The sequence below is a fragment of the Cydia pomonella genome, chromosome 1, assembly GCF_033807575.1.
Source record: "Cydia pomonella isolate Wapato2018A chromosome 1, ilCydPomo1, whole genome shotgun sequence".
In the NCBI taxonomy this organism is placed as follows: Eukaryota; Metazoa; Arthropoda; class Insecta; order Lepidoptera; family Tortricidae; genus Cydia; species Cydia pomonella.
In genome coordinates, this window is record NC_084703.1 from 13,653,361 (window position 1) to 13,675,905 (window position 22,545).

General features: G+C 39.2%; 1 protein-coding gene across 3 annotated transcripts in view; it reads right to left on the bottom strand.

Annotated features, from left to right (window-relative positions):
- Window positions 1-280: 280 nt before the first annotated feature.
- The window catches only part of LOC133515816 (neuralized-like protein 4), a 38,236-nt gene continuing 15,971 nt past the window's right edge, over window positions 281-22,545 (bottom strand). For 2 of the 3 annotated variants that reach the window (XM_061848421.1, XM_061848415.1), the window contains exons 18-31: window positions 22,213-22,337; window positions 20,265-20,377; window positions 17,245-17,377; window positions 16,493-16,634; window positions 16,215-16,393; window positions 15,367-15,579; window positions 14,586-14,820; window positions 14,074-14,156; window positions 9,102-9,257; window positions 8,272-8,457; window positions 7,203-8,187; window positions 6,693-6,855; window positions 5,588-5,647; window positions 281-4,032 (exon numbers count right to left, since the gene is read on the bottom strand). In XM_061848421.1, coding sequence (XP_061704405.1) covers window positions 3,930-4,032; window positions 5,588-5,647; window positions 6,693-6,855; window positions 7,203-8,187; window positions 8,272-8,457; window positions 9,102-9,257; window positions 14,074-14,156; window positions 14,586-14,820; window positions 15,367-15,579; window positions 16,215-16,393; window positions 16,493-16,634; window positions 17,245-17,377; window positions 20,265-20,377; window positions 22,213-22,337 — 2,876 coding nt within the window. In that variant the 3' untranslated portion in view covers window positions 281-3,929. The remainder of the gene's footprint in view (window positions 4,033-5,587; window positions 5,648-6,692; window positions 6,856-7,202; window positions 8,188-8,271; window positions 8,458-9,101; window positions 9,258-14,073; window positions 14,157-14,585; window positions 14,821-15,366; window positions 15,580-16,214; window positions 16,394-16,492; window positions 16,635-17,244; window positions 17,378-20,264; window positions 20,378-22,212; window positions 22,338-22,545) is intronic. The other variant, XM_061848425.1, reaches the window with a different exon arrangement.

The following is a 22,545-nucleotide window of genomic DNA, read 5'->3' on the forward strand; positions in this document are numbered from 1 at the left end:
ACTGTAGTAACTTGGTTATATTCCTAATTAGATTACAGTGCCGATTCGTCAACACTCCTAATTCGTCCATAGTGCTTACTCGTCAACATTCCTATTTAGACCACAGTGCCAACTCGTCAACTACATAGCATAGTAATAGTTAGGCTTGGGACTTTTGGATGCTCGCTATGGTTTTAGAATCGACGGAGTCGTCAAAGTCAGTCAAATATATATATATATATATTCCAATGAAACACTGCCTTTAGACTTTACCTTACCGTTTATCCTATCCTATCGATAAAAGAACGCGGACGAGTTGGCACTTTGGTCGAAATAGGAACGTAGACAAAAATGGTATATTGACGATATCAGATATTGGACGAGTTGGCACTATGGTCAAAATAGGAATTTAGACAAAATGGGGTATTGACGATATAAGAAAGTGGACGAGTTAGGAAGGTTACGAATTAGGAATTGTAGGGTGACGACATAACACTGCGGACGATTTATGGAGATGACGAAATGAAACTGGGGCCGAAGCGTTCCTGAGCCGTTTTGCTTATCACCTGACGATATTAAAGAAGTAAAGATAAATTGAGGGAGATATTCTTCATCAGAACTATAGGGTATCTCAATAAAAGTGCACGATTTAAATTTTGTGTATTATGTTTTTCGGGTAATGTGTCAACTCTGACATTTGACAGCCGTCGCTTATGATTGTTCCGATTAATAAAAATGGAGCGTTACACAATATAAGAACGTGTTATCATTGTGAAAACACCCATTAAACAACCGATTTATTGCAGCAAATCATCTCATGAAATTCAAATATCAACTGGCCACCAAGATCATGCGATTTAACTCCGTGCGATTTCTTTCTTTGGGGTTTTGTTAAACCCCAAATGTTTGGTTTATGTAAATAAACCAGGAACAATAGCCAATTATTTGTCAGTCATCGGAAATAAAAAAGGGGTAGGCTGTATCAGCGAAACGTGTTATTTGAGATTAAGAGGAATAGAGCTCGGTCACGAACCAATGGACATATGATGTGTCAAAAATTGAGGTCAAAAGTCGAGCTCCGCCTGGAACCGAAGATCCAGCGCGCCCAATTCCAACGCTCTTCAGTGCGAGGCTGAAAGTCTAACTGCAGAATCGCGTATAATCGAACCCCAAATATAAGCGGAGCCAGTAGGGGAGGGCCAAGCTCCGTAAAAAGGTCCAGCAGCTTGGAGCTTCCGATTACGGCCCCCTTCACTGCAAAGCTGAAGGCAGAGCTACTGAAGAGGAGCACAATGGACAAATGCTTTTGTGCGAGGTCGAAGGACGAGCTGCAGGAGAGCCGGAGAGACACAGTTTCGCATAGTGTTAAAAACGTGGAGGTGTCCTGCGAGGCTAAAAACCGACCTTTAATGGAGCTGAGCTCGGAAAATAATGAATAGCCGTTTGTTAGAGTGTTTTAAAAAGCGAGGCCAAAGGCCGAGCACAATATAGGGTCGAAGGACTTTAGTTAGCTGCGCACTTCCGTGTGAGACCAAAGGAATTGGATCAATAGCCAAGTTTAAGTAAGGCCGGATGTCGAGCTTGGCATAGCAAAGCAAGCGTAATATTAATATTGCTTCGATTTAACACCGTTTTACAGTTTAAATTTAAATAATATAAGCGACCGTGCCCTGACATTTTTTTTGATATGGTTTTAGCAATTTACTCCTTCTACGCCTATTTTACGTCAAAAATAAAACGAAAAAACTCCCCGGCTTATTGCGCGAGGCGCCTGCTAGAACGAGGCCCCGGGCGACTACCCCGCACGTGACCCCCAAAACCCCGTTTCGAAGGCCAAATCTGCATTTGTGCATAGTTTGTTTTCATATGCGCGCGCTACCATGTTCCTAAATAAAGCGGCAGAACTTTTTATTTTGAAAGATGGTATGAAATTTATCGACTCCTCTAGTATTTCCTCCCAAGATTCTACCGCAATATAATAGATCCTGATGCCAAGTTTTGTTTTAACCGCATTTTTTTGCCGGATAGTAAGCTCCGTAGTAATAAAATGCTCGACGTTTAAGCTTTCGTTAAAAAATCTCTTTTACTAATTAAAACCGGTAGCCCTCATAAAATGACCCCAACATAACAACTCGCACGAAATCTGATGTCGCAAAAATATATTGAAGGTGTATTTACGACACGTAAACCGTAATCGTCTTACGGCAGTATGATTTGAAGAGGCTTAAATTTCACAATCTAAAAATAGATCTTTAAGCTATAGCTACCTCCTACGTTTTACATTAATATTTTACAGGAAATTATTGTATGAAGATCATAGGATCAACACGCCTGATAATGTTGTTTATTATGCGACATTTCGCAGTCCTAGTCCTATGTGCACAAGAAACTAAACAACCAGAGTATATGGGTGCATAATAAATGTTGTTATTCGTGTGTTTCATGCCATGCAGTGAAGCTCGATAAAACTTAAGTAATATACTATTATGTATTATAGACATGTCTCGATATTCGAACAAAATATGCAACATAGAAAAGCTAGCACGTTACTTATTATCTCAATTGATTGTGGAAGTTGAGAATACGTTCAAGATCCGATCCTATAGCGTACCTAGCTCCTGAGACAAAGTGCTACACATACAAGATAACATATTTATATTTTGACTTGAAAATGGCTTAGACGAAACTGTATATTTGAACCCACAAAATATGAAGACACAAGCAACAAGGGGAGTGAGACAAACCCAGCCAGCATAGGAGGTCAACACATCGGAAGTTCCCTAACAACGTCACAATCACATTACAATAGTCTTGTTTATCAAACAGTATCTCGCTTGGCTCATTCCGCTTACTATCGCACAGTTGCGCTCACACCCTGCTCAGGACCTCAAGTCTCGGTTATATACTTACGTACATATTTTGTAATACGCTCATATTTTACCTCACGCCTCGATAATAGCAAAACAATGTTTTCCTAGCAACACAACAAGTTTCATTGGACAACATTATACAAGAGCCCGCTTTCATGAATACTTGTATATTATCTAGAGGCGGAAGCTTTTAAGAGGGGGTAATGCAAATTTGTAGTTATTATATCAAATTGTTACACATTTTTACAATTTTTTACAATAGGCAAGTAAAAATATTAACACGGAGACTAGATTATATTTGCAAGGGAAGATTCCAGCCAAAACCTTACCAGGTTAAATTGGCTATAACATGTCAAATTTTTTATTTCACTTCAATTGTATGTCATTACCCTGATTACCACAGCATTATAAAATAGCTAGCGATATAACCAAGGGACGGGCCGAACAATTTTCAGGGTTATTGAGGTGAAGGGTTAAGACCTCGCGCAATGGCCATGCGTTTTTTTTAGTTATTTTCAAATTTCCTGGCTTTACGCCCCCTCTTAAGAGACTTCAGCTTGTAGTATACCTAATCTGCAGTGTGACATTGACATAGGCCGGCCCTGAAGGTTGCACCAACCTACCGTAAACTTCGGCAGCTGAAGGACTGGTTGACATCGAAACGTTTATTTAGTGTGTGAGCGCACCCTCACTCCTTAAACATACTTATTTGTCGTTCTATATAAATAACTATGAAAAACACCGAAATAATAAATAATAACTTAAACATTATAGATAACTTAGTCAGTAGACTGAGATCACAACAGTGCTTATAAAATAATAAGACTAGTAAAGCACGTGTACAGGTGAATCTGTAAGATGGAGAAGTTTGACCGTAACATTATCGTTAACACATGTTACTTGCTAATATACAGACGGCTGACGTCTCGTTAACTTTCATTTAATACTAATTTTTCCCATACTAATGTTTCCCTTTGCAATAAAAAAAACCTACATGACAACCTTTTGTGCCCCTTAAAAATAATGTATAATATCGCATATATAATATGTATGTTGAGTAGACAGTGGAGATCGGCGTGCTTAATCATCGAGGCTCGGCGGGTTGTCGTCGTTGTGCTGGACAGAGTGAGATTTCAGAAATATCAGGTACGCCAATAGGCGGTCGCGAGTTGCGTCTGGACTTCTGAAACAAAGTACAACATCAATAAGAGAACAAAGCATTGCTAACGGTGCCATACTGGTGAATATCCAATATGACTCGGAACTCTGGTAGCCGTTTAAGAGGTACTCCTATGGAAGATGTCGCTAGGCGCCTCCCTAAGGCCCATATGGTGGAATTATTCGCTGTCCTCGAATGAAGTCGCGGTAGCTCATTTGGCAAAGCGATGGGGTAATGATCCAGAGTCGCAAGTTCGAGCCTGCCCAAGACAGTGATTTATTCCACGTTCAATTTATTTCTAAGCTTTAACACTAAAATAAAACTAAAAGTGGACCCCGCGGCACAGCACTGAAGAGGCTGGCAGCACTTCCTCGCCGGGAATGTTCGGCTGACAGGTTTACATTTGCAATTAAAGTCCATCAAATTACCCAGTGTCATTACTGATATAACGCTAACTGTGTATTGGTAAACTTATACGATTTTAGAAGTTTTGGACATTATTTTTAACTAAAGATTTATTCATTGTATAGATGTACAGTCCAAGACAAATTAGCGATTCGAATTTTATAGCTAATGTATATGGCGCCCTACGGCTCCATACATTATGCGTTAGATCTGGTTGTCATCGTATAGCGCCCTTTAGATCGGCTGTCGGACTCGGCTGGGCACTATTTTTCATTTTACAATAAATAACACTTTGATTTTAACTAAACGAGACTGAATAGCACCGAAAACTTATCTGTTATACAAGAAGATAAATAGACAAAGTGAAATATAGGAAAAATAGAGGGATCGTGCAAATTAACTGGACCGCCACGGCGAGTTGTATGGACGATTTAGGGCCAGTTGCACCAAGCACAGTAAACAAACTGATCATTCTGATCAACGTCACGCAGCAGAGATCTATGAAACTTCCCATACACTAAAATTTAGCGAACTTTTTAACGGTGACGAACGGTTTGGTGCAACCGATCCTTATAGTTTGTGTCAAAGAGCATATAATCACTAGGTGGTTTGTGAGAACTAAGTTCACACATTTAAGAGTTGTCTATTGAAGTTTGACGTGACGTATCATTTGTCAAATCTAGCGATTATAAACGAATTAGTCGAATCGATTCTCCCGCCGATTTTTCCATGTTTGTATTGTGCGTTTGTATTATTAATTAACCTTTTTTTCACATCGTTTTAAATTTTATTGTCATGCTTCTGTTTTAAATACATCGTTTATTACATAATCGATTTTTATCAACTTTCGGAAATGCTATATGAATCGAAACGACATGGCAACACTGCTTTTAAAAAACAAAAGACAATACTCGTTGGCAACTGTTTGTGTGATTAATTATTATCGTAAAATATTCAATAACTAAGATCTAAGTTTTTTTAATATAAGTTATGTTGAATAAAAGCGAAATATTGTTTTTAAGTACTTGACAAGCCCTAATATTATTACAGGATTTTATTTATAATTTCAATGCGTCATACGCGTTTACGTTCTTTGGGCGTTGTGGATGGGTCAAATGTTGGTACTCAGATCTCCCAAACAATAATTAAGAAATAATAATTTCGCAATACTTACTCTACATCAATTTCTATAGCCAACACTGTGTGGTGAGGTTTGCCTTCTTCATCAAACCATCTGGAATTAATAGTGATTGATTAGTGTCAATGGCTAAATAGCAATTTATGCAACAGGTAATCATGTTCTTAACATTCAAGGGTCGAGGTTACAAAACTATACGTAATCGTGAATTTGGAGACTTACTTATGTACCGTTGCAATATCTGACTAAATGTGTAGGTGACTAAGTATATATTAATTGGATAAGGTTATTGATTTCAATGGCAAAAAACTAACCTATTTCGAACATAGTCCTTAGAAATTGGCCAACTTATTGGGCCTTAAAAACCGGGCAAGTGCGAGTAGGACTCGTGCGCGAAACATTCCATACCATTACGCAAATATATCACGTTTGTTGTATGGGAGCCCTGATTCTGTTTTTAGTATTTGTTATAGCGGCAACAGCAATACATCATCTGTGAAAATTTCAACTGTCTAGCTATCACAGTTCATGAGATACAGCCTGGTGACAAACAGACGGATAGTGGATTCTTAGTAATAGGGTCCAGTTCTTACCCTTTGGGTACGGAACCCTAAAAAAATACAATAGTTTTACAGTACTGAATATTTTTAAGGGGGTGAAATAGGAATGGGATACTTATATGATATGGGATTGCGGTGACACTTGTTTTTTAAACATTTAATTATGGAGTGATCTAGTCTCACCTGATTAGTTTTATAACTAAATTTTAAATAGAATTTTTCGTCAGAACAGAGTTCATCGCATAATATCTCCATTCGGATGCGAAAAAGTAACACTTGTAATCCTTTTCTGGGCGCTTGCATTGCACTACTTATTAATGTACTACACTACTACTACACTACACTATACTGCTTTACTATATATTAACACTTATCATACTACCATGTCGAACAGTTGTATTCGGAACAAAATAAATTATTGTATTAAACACAGCTGCATAAATGCACACCCACTTAACGAATGGAATTTATTTCAGTGGGCGATGCGCTTTTGCAGCTATGAGTAGAAATGTATCAAATTTTCTACATGTAGGTAGTCTCTAGTCTTTCGTATAGGGAATGTATGTAGAAATGTTTGTTACATGTCGTGCTTGGGATGGTTGGCGCGCGGCGCGGGCGCGAGCGAGCGCGGGCGGCGCAGCAGGCCGGCGCCGTCGCCCACCTGCACCGCGTCCAGCGCGGCGCGCGTCGCGTGCCAGTAGGCGCGGGCGCTTCCGCCCTCAGCGCATTCGATGCGCACCCATCCTGCAATACGCAGCCTAATAGTTTTCCAAGCTTGCTCGTGGTAGTCATTTGCTTTAAGACAACTTTCAATTAATATGTATTTAGTATTCAATATGAACACACAAAAGTTAATCATTATATAATGGGTGGGTGTGAGTAGTGACCCTGCCTTTGAAGCCGATGGTCCTGGGTTCAAATACTGTTAAGGGCATTTATTCGTGTGATGAGCACGGATATATGTTCTCGAGTCATGGGTGGTTTTATATATTATATATATCGTTGTCTAAGTACCCTCAACACAAGCAGTATTGATCTTACTGTGGGACTTAGTCAATTTGTGTAATAATGTTCTATAATTTTTATTATACCTGCCAAAGGTGGTGAAGCGTCCGGCTGGCAGTTACGACAGAAGCAGCGCAGTTGACCCGTGGACACGGAGCGCCGCAACTCGGGATAGGGCATCGCCAGGAAATGCCAGTACTTCAGCACCACGTGCAGGTGCTCGCAGCTCTCCCCCCGCGCCTCCCATTCCGCCTCCAGACTCTGGTCCTCCGCGCTCTGCTGTTCCAGACAAAGTATTCGATTCAAGTAATTGAGATTCTCAACGGAGAGAGATTCCATCCGCACGTCGTCTCGGCGAGTAGATTCGTCGATGGAGGAAGAGTGCTCCTCGGTGAGGTCCGGCAAGTTGCCGCCCTCGAGCGCGAGTGCGTCCATGATCTCGGTGTCGAGGCTGTCGACGTCGCTGGCCTCGGGGTAGCGGTCGTTGTGGCGGATGTTGGTGTCGCACCACAGCGCGCGCTCGTCAGACGAAGAGCCCGTCTCGTCGCCCAGCCGGCACACAGGGCTGTAAATGTCCCCGAGCATGTCCTTATTTTCCACGCCAAATAAATGTTCATCCAGTAATTGACAAAAATTATGCGTAGAGTGACTTTTTTGTATGCATCGATTTGCGGACTCGTTGTTATCGGTGGGATTGGACGTTATTATCAAGCTTTGATGGAGCACGTTGCGGTTGGTGCATGTTTTACTGCATTTAATTTCCTTGTTTTTGGCGTCGTTTTCGTTTGGAAGACTGTGTGTTGGCGGGTCGGGATGAGTGCTGGGGCCGGGTTGAGAGTACAGTGGATCTGAAGAGTCACCTGTGAGGTTGTCATGGCTATAGGCTTTGGCTTTTCGCTTAGGATGAATTTCGGGAGTTTCGGGGGTGAGTTTGGGCATCTTATCCTCGTCTTCGTCGTCGTCAAGCAGCTCGAGCTCGGCGAGCGACTCTTCGCGCAAGTTTTCTGCGATGATGGGTAGGTCAAGAGACGCACCGCTCGCCACCACAGTTGGATGAAGCAGCACGGATACCTATACACAAACATTTTGTCTTTAAAATATCCTTCATAATTTCAATATAGGTGGACGCACACATTTGTGGCATGGCACTTGTACCTGGTGCACGCGGCCATACAGGTCGATGAGCGGGTAGACGTGGCTGAAGGCGCGCGGCACGACGCCCACCACGCCCACCACGCTGCCGTCCACGTCCACCACCAGCTCACTATTGAAGCGGAAGTGAATCGTCAGCACTGACTGCTCGGTCAGCTCATCGAACGCAGATGCCATTTGCGTCTTTTTCTGTAATGTACGAAGATGCGTCATGTTTAACAACCATTACAGTGATTACGCTATCAATGAGTATATAACGGTTTTTTTCTGTTCCATAATTTAAAAAATAGTTTGACACAAAATATACTTATTCAAATATAAATCATTGTTTACATTGAAATGTCAAAAGTAATAATTGTTGTGACAAATTAACTGGATGGCCTTTAGGTCCATTTTGTTTAATTCCTGCAATTGTATGCACCTACCTCTATAGTAGGTTGGTACATGAAATTGTAGTATTCTTGGATTCTATGTAGTTTCACATAGCTTAGAGGTTAATTCTAGAATAGTTACATCTGTTTTACTTTTCATTTTGCTTTCTTGTATCTTAATGCTTGATTTTTTTTTTGTAGCAAGCCCACCGCGCCCAGTGAGATGCTGCCCGACCAGTCGCTGCCCACCTTGTCCACGCGGACTGAGACACACAAGGTACTCACGAAGGTGCCGTTGTCGTGCAGCAGGTCTCTGGTGACGGCCCAAATGGGCGAGTCGAGGTGCATGGCGCACTGCGGCAGCGAGTCGGCGGGCAGCAAACCCACCGCGCCCAGTAAGATTATGCCCGACCAGTCGCTGCCCACCTTGTCTACGCGGACTGTGACACACAAGGTACTCACGAAGGTGCCGTTGTCGTGCAGCAGGTCGCTGGTGACGGCCCAAATGGGCGGGTCGAGGTGCATAGCGCACTGCGGCAGCGAGTCGGCGGGCAGCGAGCCCACCGCGCCAAGGGAGATGCTGCCCGACCAGTCGCTGCCCACCTTGTCCACGCGAAACTGTAACACGCGTGTTCCTCTTATTATGGGCTTCCTAACGAAGAGACTCCAACTTCATTTCGGGCCAGTTGCACAAACCACAGTTAACATATACAGCTCAACGCCACGCAGCAGAGATCTATGAAACTTCCAATACAATAAAGTTTAGCGGACGCTTTAACGGTGGCCGACAGTTTGGTGCAACCAACTCTTAATCTCTTGCCTCGGCCACAAAAAGGAGTGTCAGCTTTGACCACAATGCATTTACTTTTCACTACTGTATAGCACTCGGTGGTATTCTTATTAACGGTATCGCTTGGAATTATCGTTCTTAATTTTCATTTTATTATCAAATGCTGACGAATTTGCGTCAGCAATATTAATTTATAATAACGATTCGATGATAAACGCAACCAAATCGAATGCAATAAATATAGCCTTAATTCAACGAACTTTAATTTTTAATGCTTTTTTTAAAGCATGACCAGTAATATATGATCACGCGCCATATTGCGGAATTTCTTTGGAACTAAATTTTTCATACTAAACTGCACCGTCACCCTATACATGAGAATAACAGCATCCCCTTGACAATGCTCATATATTTCTGGTCGGGCTTTAATTCATATTCAATGGGTCTCCAATATACTACGAGTATTCAAAGTCCTAAGTAATTGAAGCGACACCAATGAAGCATTTACCCGATTTCGGCCATGAGAAGTGGGAATACACAATAGGTGAAAAGCAATCTAAATATAGTTGAAATTTCTGATTTCGCTTCGGCTCATGGCGTGAAAAACACAATGATTTGTCGAGAAAACGAAAAAATGTACAAATAACCGTTCAACCGCAACATCGCTGAGACTTAACAGACGTAACATATTTGTATAAAACTATCGTTACAGCGCAGTCGTTAGGTCACCCACACTGGCTGTTATACTTGTGTCAGGGACAACATACTAACATACTATCGTGTTGTCCCTGTCACACAATGTAAATAAACATTTTAGAACAGCCAGTGTGGGATCACCAGATGAGAAGCAAAATGAAGGTTTAAAAAAAAAATGTTAACTAAATTTAGGAAAATATCTGTGGATGTACTGTCGATATTGTACTAATAACGGAAATTGATTATACTTTTTTTTAAGTAAGTAGTGAATTTTTATAACACTAACAATCGCTGCGTATAATTCTAATTGATGACATTATTATGCAAATCAGTATATCTGCACTCTTTTACAAAGTTAGCTAGAGTCAGACTAAGACCGTCTGCAACGATTTTGATAGCACATGAAGTGCAAGTGTTATTTTAATAGTCAAACGTCTATTAAAATTATAACGTGATCAAAATAGTTGCAGACTTATCTTGGTCTAACTCTAGTAGCATGATGCAATAAAGTAATAAATTATACAATATAACTATCACAGCTAAACAGCCACTAAAAACAATGTGCCCCTAGATTTTGTCTCGATGTATTACGAAAATCAGTATACAAATCGCCACCTAAAAACTTAGATAGTGGGCTTTAGCATAGGAGCGCTAAGACAGTATCTTGCACGCGAGATAGACTACCCGTTTTTTTCTAACCGTATTAATTAGTGAGAGATGGGTAGTCTATCTCGCGGCATCGACCGTCGTTGAAGCCGCCTACAGAAGGGATATCTTAAAGATAGTTATTTATGTAGAATTTATATTAGTTAACATATTGCGCAGTTGTCGTTCAGTGTCATCATCACCAGCCTTTAAACATCCCACTGTTGGACACAGTAACTTTTCATTTTAAAACAGGACTAGCGCCCAATTTTGCGATTTCATACACACACCTTTGAATTTATTTTCATATTATTAGTTCCAAAGATGCTCATTGGTCGATCACGCCTTACCGTTAGAAGGATAGCAGTGTATTTTTAACACATCTACAAAACTATAACTCGCAATGCGATGCTATAAGCATAAATGCAGATTAAATAATGTCATGCATGACGTAGGAGTATTTCTACGAAGTGTAATACCGCCTATAGGGCTGGCAAATTCGTTTGCGATGAAGTAAACGCTGCATAAGTCCGCTTATTTTTGACTAAGAAAAGTATGATCCAGAAAACTGGTTAAACACATTTTCATAACAATATTCGCATTTGATTACAGTAAGGGTTGTTAGCGATAATACCTTAAAACATACTATGGACCAAATTTAAGTATTTTCAAGCCATTTCCATAAATAGAAGTATATTTATGGCAAAAATCTTATATTTATATTTCAAATAACACTAAGTTTTGATTTTAAATAGCATTATTAATAAAATGAAATAAAGCATTTTGGCATTGGCCTAACACAATATATAATTCACATAGAAGACTTAATTGACAAACATTAAAATTCAATCGCTATGCAATACTAACATTTGTAGTGTTTTCTTTGTGTAAGAGAAACACTTGGCAAACATACATAAATATCATTATGAAATAATTTGATTTGGTATCAAATTTGACAATTAATTTAGAAGTCCATACGTTCCATGCCTAAAGGGTCCTTATGATCCGTGTGCATAAGGACCCTTGTCTGATGGAAAGCCACAGACTAATATCATATTAGTAATATGACACTAATATGCAAATTATAAACTGAAATAGATGTCATTGTATGAAAGAAAAAGTGATCAAACCCACCAGTGGGCGAGGCCGGTTCGAACCGACGTCTTCAGCTATTTCGGCTTTTATAGTGACTACTTAAAAAACACAAATGAAAAACCTTTAATAAATATAATTTATTTTGTTCTCAGTGTACTACTTATGTGCAATCTTTACAGTATGAAAAGGTGCCTAATTGATATAAATATGTACTCTTTTTTTAATTACTTAGATGGACTCAGGGGTTGTAGCCATGATGACAATCGTTTGTCAACAAACGCCAATCTAAAAGTAATAAAAACTTTTTACAAAAAAAAGTAAACCGACTTCAAAAAGAATGAAATAAATTATCCTCTTTTAAGTATATGCGTTACCAACTGATGTTTGAAGTCGATGCCAAGCCAAATTTTAATGCATACCATGGTTTTGGTGCTTTATCGAGGATGCAACTATATAAGTATGTACAATACGTTGGATTGCCTAACACGACAGCAATGAACATACTTTCTGTAGGTATAATGAAGACACGGCCGAATCTTCTTAGCGCAGTCCGTACCATGTTTGTCGGTATATTAGTATAAATCCAATATGTTTATTTGCCGTCAAAATGTTTAAAGAGCTATTTCTACTAATTTTCGAACTGTTCATAGCACACAAGTGTGGAATTGAGGCTGAGTTATTTCCAGTTTCTTATCCAGAGAACTTCATTTCATAATATAAAAGAATTCAAAAATTGAGGAGTTCCCTCAATTCCTCGTGGATTTCATCATCAGATCAGACCAAAAATATTATGGGACCACCTTAGAGGTAACTCCTTTCAAACTAAAAAAGAATTACTCAAATCGGACCACGGGTGCCGGAGTAATCGGTAAACATTCTACATTAAAAAAATCATCATCATTATCATAAAAAAAATCATCATTATCCGATCCACTTAATCAAATTGATGATTTTTGTGAGAAGATGCTCGAGTTGCTTAAGAAAACACCTAAATCACCATACACGTGCCTTTAAAAAATGAGGAGTTCTCTCAATTCCTCATGGATCCCATCATCAGATCAGAACCAAATAAAAATGGGACCAACTTGGAGGTAACTCTATTCAAACAAAAAAAGAATTACTAAAATCGGATCACGGGTGTCGGAGTAATCGGTGAACATAAATAAAAAAAAATAAAGAAAATAGCCACAAGCGAATACAGAAACAGAACCACCTCCTTCTATGAGGTTTATTCTTACATTCGCATATTCACAATCGCACATATAATAATATGAAGCCATAGCCTTGGTGAGGTAATGCGTAGCTTCCTTGTACTATATTGTATAGCACTCAGTTCGCAACGCAATGTTAATTTACAAGATGTTTACAAGCAAATAATTCAGTAGTTTGTGAAGATAGCATACGTATTTTTACATGCATTCGCAAAACTAGCATACGCGTAAAATTTATATACATTCGTTTAGCAGCAATAAACACAGGATGCCATTTCGTAAAAATAAACTAATGAGATCACTATTATTACTGTGTAAAGTGTATGTTTTCCTTTATTATCTACATTTGCGATAACGATAACTTAAGCCGTCATTGCTGCAATGGCATACGCCGTAAATTGAACATACAGATCTGTACCCCTAGTGTAAATAATTTCGATTTCGAAACGTGACGTACGCGTTTGCGTTAAGTCTCATTTTGTATGGGTTTTTGAACAGCGCGCCAAACGGGACGTTTTGGAAAGTCAAAAATCTCATACAAAATGACACTTAACGCAAACGCGTACGTCACGTTTCGCTGTCGAAAATATTTACACTAGGGGTACTGTACCAGTTTACTACGCACTTACCGAGTTCAAAAGGACAACAAAACGCCACCAGTTTCTAACACTTTACATATTTTACTTAGGCACGTCTTACTAAGATAATAAGATACTTCATAATGAAACAAATAACGAATATTGTTGAGAAGTCAACGCAACGCAACATAACGAATACAAAATCATAGCTCAAAATATGAGACACGTTACATTAACATAAATATTGGCAGCATATAGCATGACCCAGATAAAGCTTGGCATACTCGTAGGTGACATGTTTCGATCTGTGAGTATACAACCGGAGGCTGGGAGCGATTACCGAAGAGGAGGAGGACAAAGAACAGCAGTCGCAGGCTATTTGTAAATTAAAAGAAAACAGCGGAGGAAAAAATACATACCCTAAAATTGTGACCCCTCCGAAGCGGTTGGCTGACAATCGCGATTCCGTCTTTGTATCCTGATGTACGCATTGCCACGGTATCTGTGAAGTTCATGCAATGCATTACTCTTGGAACATAGATAAAACGGTTTTACACAATGATATACAATGATGTCCTCCCAGACGTATCCGTCGAGGCGTCGACAAATATGTAAGTTCATGTTGCGCATCACGAGCTTGACACTGACCTGACACTAACATCTTCGCTAGGGTGTGCGTAACTTACTTTCTTATGTATCTCGCTGGCACTAGCATATTAGTGCGAGCGAGATGTATTGAAAGTAAGTTACGCAGACGTTGAATCGTGGTAGCACTTTTGTGGTTAATGTTAGTTAATTTTCATGAAAAGTCGGATTAATGGTAAAATAATGAAATTTAACCGCGATACACCGCGTTACTGACATTAAATATGTTCGTTTGTTTTAGTCTAAAATTATAACAAATAACATCGCTCATTATGTGACGTTTTACCTGAGCTACAGAGCTTAATATTCTTCCCGTGCACGTAATGGAAGGTGTAGGGCAACGGGTTCCGGCGGCGGCGCGAGTCAGCGCTCACCACGGTGAGGTTGGACGTCTCCGTGGGCACGGTCAGCGTGTCGTTGCTGACGGCCAGCGCGCCGGCCAGAAAATCCACGTTTGACGACACTATCTCGTTCGAGTGGATTGACTCTTCATTCGTGTCTTCCGTCACTTCCACTTGGGCCTAGTTACCAATTACATTATCAATTATTTTTGTAACAAAATCTTGACATTTTAAAAGCACTTTATTTTTATAAGTTCTAAGCAACTTAGTCCCAAAACGCCTTAACATCAAATTGTTCTTTTTAAAATGGCCAAATATCATAACGACTAACGACTATATGAATAATATATCGCCCAAGTCTCAAAATACCTGAAGGTTAAAGTTTCTTTCGTCAAATGCCGAATTACCCACGGGCTTCTTTTTTAAATAGGTATGTTAAGTTTAGCTATATCTGAAGTCCATTTTTAAAACGTTTATTGTTTTAACAATCTACTGGAACTAAAGATATTGGATAAAATAGCAATCATTAATGCAGGTAATTTGAGATTACGTGTTATGACACCACGTCGTTTTGTATTATAGGCATTTTGGGAAAAGAAAGATCGCTTTGAGATCCAGAAATTTTGGTAAATGGGTAAAATGAAATTAAGATGCAATGAAACCAAAGCGGTTTCAGTCGCAATTAATTAAAATTAGTGACATGTGAGCTATCTGGCGTTTCAGTACCTGTGCCGCAGTTTCGTTGTTAGCGTTGTTCTGCGCCGAGTGAGCCACGCTCGCGTTGCTCGCGTTCTTGGCCGCGGCGCTCAGCGACGGCGGCTTGACGTACTCGTCGTTCGGAATGGTGTGTTGAGGCAACGCCGTTCCCACGTTAGCTCCTTTGGAGACAGCTTGGATCTTTGTCACATGACCGAATATTTCCATCACCACGTATACTTTCTGTAATTTTTTTTGAAGTTTTTAAATGTTTTAGAAAAAAATGATACAAATGAAATAGATAACCACAAGCGCTAACGGTATACGAACCTTTAAAGTTACATGTGTAATGTAGTAGATAATAAATGAGTGGAAATATATTTTGGTAATAGATAATATCTGAAGTCGAACAAGAAATATATATGTATATTTACCCCCTCATTCATAAAAATCATATACTTCTACTAAAGTTACGAAGCGGCTAATAATCGTTTGTCCCTTTCCGACGTATTGGTATGATGGAAAGGGACAAACGATTATTAGCGGCTTCGTAACTTTAGAAGACGTTTATGAATAAGGGGGTTAATGTTTGGTTAAATACTCGTTTGGATGTAAGTGTAACCAAAGAGAATCGGAAATAGAGGTGGTTTGATATTTAACAAATTTAACACATATCAGTGAAAGAATAAGGATCAAAGTTAAATGGCGTTCTAAAAGTATTAATCAAGTGTCGAATGATGGCAGTAAATTTACTGTGGCTACAGTTTTATTTCACAATCCACCTCTATTTCAAATTCTCTTTGGTGTAACCCGGGCGAAGTCGCTGACAGCTGCTAAGTTCAATGTAAAACTTTGATAATCTGAAGAATAGTACTAACATCGGGAACATTCTCGAAGGCGGTCTCGAGAAGCTCGGAGTTGTAGTAAACGAGTACGCGGCCGTCGTTGGTCTTCTTGAGCCCCACGCGGTCACCGGGCCGCAGCCAGTCGAACGAAGGCACAAATGAGCGCAGCGTATGCTCCTTCTCGTTGAGACGCGAATACTTCATGTATTTGCCTGTAAAATAGTTGGAATTGTTTAATCGCAGAAAAAAATATAAAATGCTTTAGTAAAAACAAAGTTTAGTCTCTTGCAGGCTACTTTGTTGTAAGTTACCGTCTATGTAGGCGGTGTAGTGCGGCAGCAGAGCGACGGTCGGGGGCAGGCTGCGGTTCACGTGAACATTCAGGATGTTGATATCCGTGACGCCCATGCGGAAGCTGCCCGCGTACCCCGACTTGCACTCCACGATCTTCACCTGCACAACAAACATATTTAGGTTTTAATATTTCTTTCATGCTTGGTCAATTAACAAACAAAGTTATTTCCAGGTTATCATTTATCAGAACAGATACGTTTTATCGACCACAGGGTTTAGTACAAATTTATTCTTGTATTACTCGGTACACGTGTAAAGTCAAATTATTCATGTTTTGTATTTAAGAGTTAATGTATTTAAATGGTGCTATACGGCTTCTTGTGTTATGCGGTAACTCTAACTGTCAAAAGCTGACTGACAATTCGTTACTTATAGCTAGTACAGTCAGCATCAAAAGTAGCGGATGAAACAACGTGTCAAAAGTATCTGATATTCCAGATAACTTTTACAAATACAGATAAATTTCTAAAATATTAAAGACATCACTTTTTGTTAACCTGTTACAGAATAGTAGATACTTATGAAACGTTATTTGATCCGCTACTTTTGATGCTGACTGTACCACAAAACATACGGCGCCATCTTCTTTATCTGTAACTCGGAGCACGATGTTTCCTTAGACTTATCGCATGTTATAAAATCAATGAAACCTTGCTAACTATGAAGTGTTGTTGTCGACGGCTATAAGCTGTTGTGAGTTGTGAGGTACCTCGAATATCTCGCCGACAGCCAGGTGGGCGGCGCTGAAGACCAGCGCGGCGGTAGGGTCGGGCGAGAGCCGGCGCGCAAAGGAGTAGTCGTGCATTATGCAGATGTTGTCGCCGCAGTACTCCGAGAAACTCCTGCACATCAAATTATATTTTAGGAGGTTAAGAATAGCGTTATGAAGGTACGATATCGACTCAGTACCACAGAATTATATTCAGGACGGCTTAGTTAAAGGCAAAAAGAATTTTGATTTCCTTCCCATCACGGAACAATAATGTTCCGAACCGTGCGCGGAGCCGAAGCCAACACGTCGAGGCCATTTTGACACTTTAATGAAATGTAAAGGGTACACCGAGCGGATGTTGCTCTTACCCGTGTCATGGGACGCACGCAGAGGCAGCACTCGCCAGGGTGTAAGGACTATTTGAGACTTGATCGCATCTAAAATGAACTGGGCTATTGGGTGAAAGCGATGGACTATATATTGGGCTATGGGGTAAAAAACCGAACACCTGCCTAATTAAAAAATTATTTCCGGCAGACGGTGACTCGCCCCTACAAGACCGGCCCCCACAAAAAGCGACATCTAGGATGACTCAAGGGCAACACCGGTGTGAGCGGCTCAGCGTTTTCTACCCTGTGGCTACGAGCAGCCACTGTGCCAGCTTATACCTCTAACGACTCCACCCACCCTCCTTGTGCGTAACGGAACTCCCCAGGAGCACTCGGGTACGTAAGGTCGCTCTTCCCCATCTTTTTATAATTATTATTACTTTCAGCATTATTAAGTTGTTCATCAGACACTGAGGCCATTGAAGATCCTAGCTGGTGGCATCAAAATGGAGTACCTATGTACTGTTTCAAATAACTGTGTAAGTAAGTACATTTGGTGAAGTGGAACTGCTGATGTTGATCAGAAACGGAAGTCTTCCACGCGCGTCATTTGTCTTCTTTGTTAAGTTTGTAGCGAGTAAGTTTCAAATACCAAGGTTTTTAGGAACATTTGTGTCAAGGAAAAGGTCTGATGATGGGTTCCATGAAGAATCGAGGGAATTTCTTATACTCGTATGTATAACATTTATTAACCTAATTAATAGGATTACTGAAATAATAGCCTAAATAAGCGTTTTTCATAGTACAACTGAGCGTAATCGAATTCTCTACGGGAAATTGACCGACCAATCACGATCGAGATTTTCTATCTCGCTGTTTTTTGCCAATCCTTGCCGTGATTCACTTGGGATTGGCTATAATTATGGACCAATGAATAAGTCTACTTTATTTTCTTATTCTTTGTATAAGGTTTGTATGACCTAAATAACGAATAATACCTAGATACGAGTCTGAACCTAGATAACTATAAAATTACATAGCACTTATGTCTAATAATAATCTAAGTATCGGTTTGCCCTACCTATCGGATAAAAATCTTTAATACAGCATTTAAGAATTAATTTCGAATAAAATCTATCTATCTATCGGCTTGGCAAGCAGTGAAATTCCTATAAAAAAGAGTCCCTGATGCTTGCCATTTTATCCTGCTTTATATGACAAATGAAGGGAACGTTGCTTTGAATTTCGACGCAATCTCAAATGTTTCACTTTTACATACACAATTTTCCTGCAGAGAGACAAAACAAGTATGTATTTGAGTTTGATTTTTAAGTAACATAGAAACTTAGATTTATTTTCGTGCTGCCAATTATGGTACTCCATAAATACATTTACTTATCTAGTTATTGCTTAAGAATCTTATTCCGTGTTTAATAATTTAGATTTAGATTTATTTATTTTCATAACGATAAATTACAGTATAAATTATTCTTATGTTAATCTATATGAATTTACATTATGATCGTCAATGATTTGGCGTTAATATGTTGATATAACGTTTTTAGCGGGAAATAATCGAGAACTTTTTAAAAATATAACGCAAATCTTCCTTTATCACTCGAATATGTAAGAGCAAGAGAGACAACTAGACGAAACATACAATAATTTAAGGGGCCACTTCATTGGGCTCGTCTGCTCGTTCACAACAAGCACAAGTGCGCCAACTTGGACGTTAGGATGTGTCATGCCACTTCATCCGCTGCTGGAGAGTATGCATAGACTCCTTCGACCATTTGTTCCAGAAGTCCTGGTGTATCTCCTGAAGCAACTTCCAGCGTTGGAGAGGGCTAATCCGAACATCTGAGGTCTTCCTCAGGCATGACCGATAAGGGTTCCGCGGTGAGAAAATGACCCGGTGTCAAGGCCGGTCGTTGGGGTCGGTGCTGAGAGGAGTGAGTGGCCTTGAGTTGAGTAAAGCCTCGACTTGGGCTAAGATCGTCGAAAATTCCTCATATGTCAACCTTCGGTTCCCGATGACACGCGACAAGTGTGTGTTTACAGCCTTGATACCTAAATGTTTTAATTATGTGTCAGTTTTAATCATGTGTCAAAAGATGACAGTAAATTTACTGTGGCTACAAAACTTTCTTTGAGAATCCACCTCTATTTCAAATTCTCTTTGGTTAACAGTTACCCTGGTTAGAGTTTAAAACGTTTGAAATGATAATGCATCGAACATAAAATTATAGATAGACAAACATATGTTTCACAATATAATGCTTGATAACAGGTATAATAAACTTACTTACAAATCTCAGGCTGAAATGCATAAGAAATATTTGAACGAATATTCATATTTGAATTATACTATATATGTATCTATTAATGGTGCGCTTCGATCATTATACCACGGCAATACTGGTGATAATCCTACATATTTGGTACTCATTTGGATTAAAGATATTTAGCTGCCATGAATCTATTGTTTACGTTCTTTAGCTGTACATAGGTGCGACCAAATCCGGCGAACGAGGCCTTCGTGTCCACATATCCTACTACGAAATGCTCGCGAGTAGTTAGCAAGCCACTCACAGATAGTTCTAGAATGCTGCAATAGCGGTACATTCGCCAGACCTGGACGAACCTTAATAATATTTCTCCAGATCAACTATAAACTTATAAACATACCAATATGGCGGCGGGGGCGATGACAATGCTCTTGAATTGCTCAGCAGTGAGTTATCGGAATTGGTGCAACCATTGTAGTTGAAAGCTCTTTCTTCATTTTGCAGAATTGTAACCTGCGTCATGTTGAATAAATAAATACTTAACATGTAAGATAAGTGGCGGAGGTACACGAAGAGCTCTATGCTCAGCAGTGGGCGATTGAAGACTAAAATGATAACATCTGAGAGCAACATAGTATATTAAAAGTTTATTTGTAATAATTGGATCATATTGTTGTAAGTAAGTTACGGCAGAGTTTGTATAAATTCACTTGAATTATGCAAATATACACTCTTAGCCTTCACGCTTTAGATAACAAAGAATTCTGCTGTTACCAATATATCCTTATTATTATCATGTATGGAAGCGTTTAATAGTACATTACGATACAAGTGCGAAAAATAGGAAAATCGAAACGAGTGGCGATAAATTAAAACACGACCGAAGGGAGTGTTTTAAATCGACACGAGTTGCGAATTACCTATTCGCACATGTATCGTACAACGTTTTACAGTACATATGGCCCTTTAAATGTTCGACACAGTAACATAATATGCTACTTCTCGCACTAGTGCTATATAAAGTAGCCCCATATGTACTGTAAATACTTTTATACCCTGATTCTTAATTATATTCCATCAAATCTACCACTGTGTTGCCAGTAAAATGAAACGTTCCATAAATAGTAAATATATTATTGGCGAAAGAATGCACGTAAATAAATAATTTACTACTAATTTGAAATACAACATTTAAATGCTAAGTTCAAATAATTAGACTTATTAAAAAAAACAGTCCTAAAAATTAATATTGAATTTAAACTATTTTGAGGTAGAAATGTTCGTTTTGAAATGGCAATACTTCAGGTCTAAACAACATTTGGTATTCCGTTTTAATACAATAACATTATCGTCTTAAGAGTGTATTGTTAGTATTATTACTATACCTTAAAACGTGAATTCGAAAACGACAACTTCAGGATAGTGTAATACGTTGTTATGGTTACCATGATAGATTTATGCCGGCCATGACACTCACTTGTCAAGTCAAGTTGTCACTTCATTCGGCATCTGACGTCTGTTACTTATAGTATTTTTCAAACAGAAAGGGTAATCAGAAAAGAACAGATGTCATCTAAATACAATTTTGCGAGATTTAGCATTTTAAGATTATAAATTGTATGGAGATGCCACATCACCCAGCGTAACCAGCATGTTTTAAAAATACTCTAGTCCCCAACTGAGTAAAGCTTGTATTGTATAAATTATAAGTGCTCAAAGATTAAGTGCGTAATTTTGTAGGTATAGTGAATAAATATTTACTTATATACATAACTAACATAACATAAATCTAAGAGTCGAAGTATAGGCGACACATTTAACAAAAACCCTTCATTTATGTAGTTGGCAGCGTTTCATTAAAGGTATAGAGAATGGAGTGACCGAAACCGGGTTTCGGTCACATATTTTGACGTAATTTCTGTATTCCATACAAAAACGGTTTTATTATGTTCGTAATAATATTTTTTATGATACCAAAAAGGTCATTGTGACAGTGACATTTCTTGGTAGATTTGATGGAATTTAATTATAAATTAGGGTATAGAGACGCGCCAGGAGCGTAATCATTTATTTGTAAAGCTAATTTACATGTCACTAATAATAAAAAATGTCAATACTTTCAATAGAGAGTAATCAAAGTAAATCATACAATTATTTATTGGTCATTATGAACTCGTCATAATTGTAAAACGGGTGCTCAATAAGCCAACTTTTTAGGCGATGTTTAAAGCTGCTTACGCTTGGGGCATCAGTTATATTTTTTGGTAGATGGTTATATACTGTGGGGCCCGTCACATGAGTCAGTTTCGACGACTTGGTAAGCTTGCGGCTGATAGCAACGAGCATACCTGCGTGCACTGCCCGTAGAGGTCGACGACGGCGTAGATGTTGAGGTGCGGCACGTACCACGCCTTGCCCATGTCCATGCCGTCCAGGTAGTAGTGCAGGCTGCGGTCCGCGTGCCACATCATGCCTAAAAAACAACGTCATCTTATACAGTCGATAAAAAAAAGGTTTTCCACGGTTTAAATTCGATTGGGAACAAGCATGTTTTTTTTAAGATGTCTACAGTACATCTTCTTCTTCTTTTTCTTAGCCCTTTTCAATCTCAGAAATGTTGATATCAACATACCAATGCATTTTTGGCTTCTCTGCTCGGCGTGACTCTCCCCAAGGCCTCC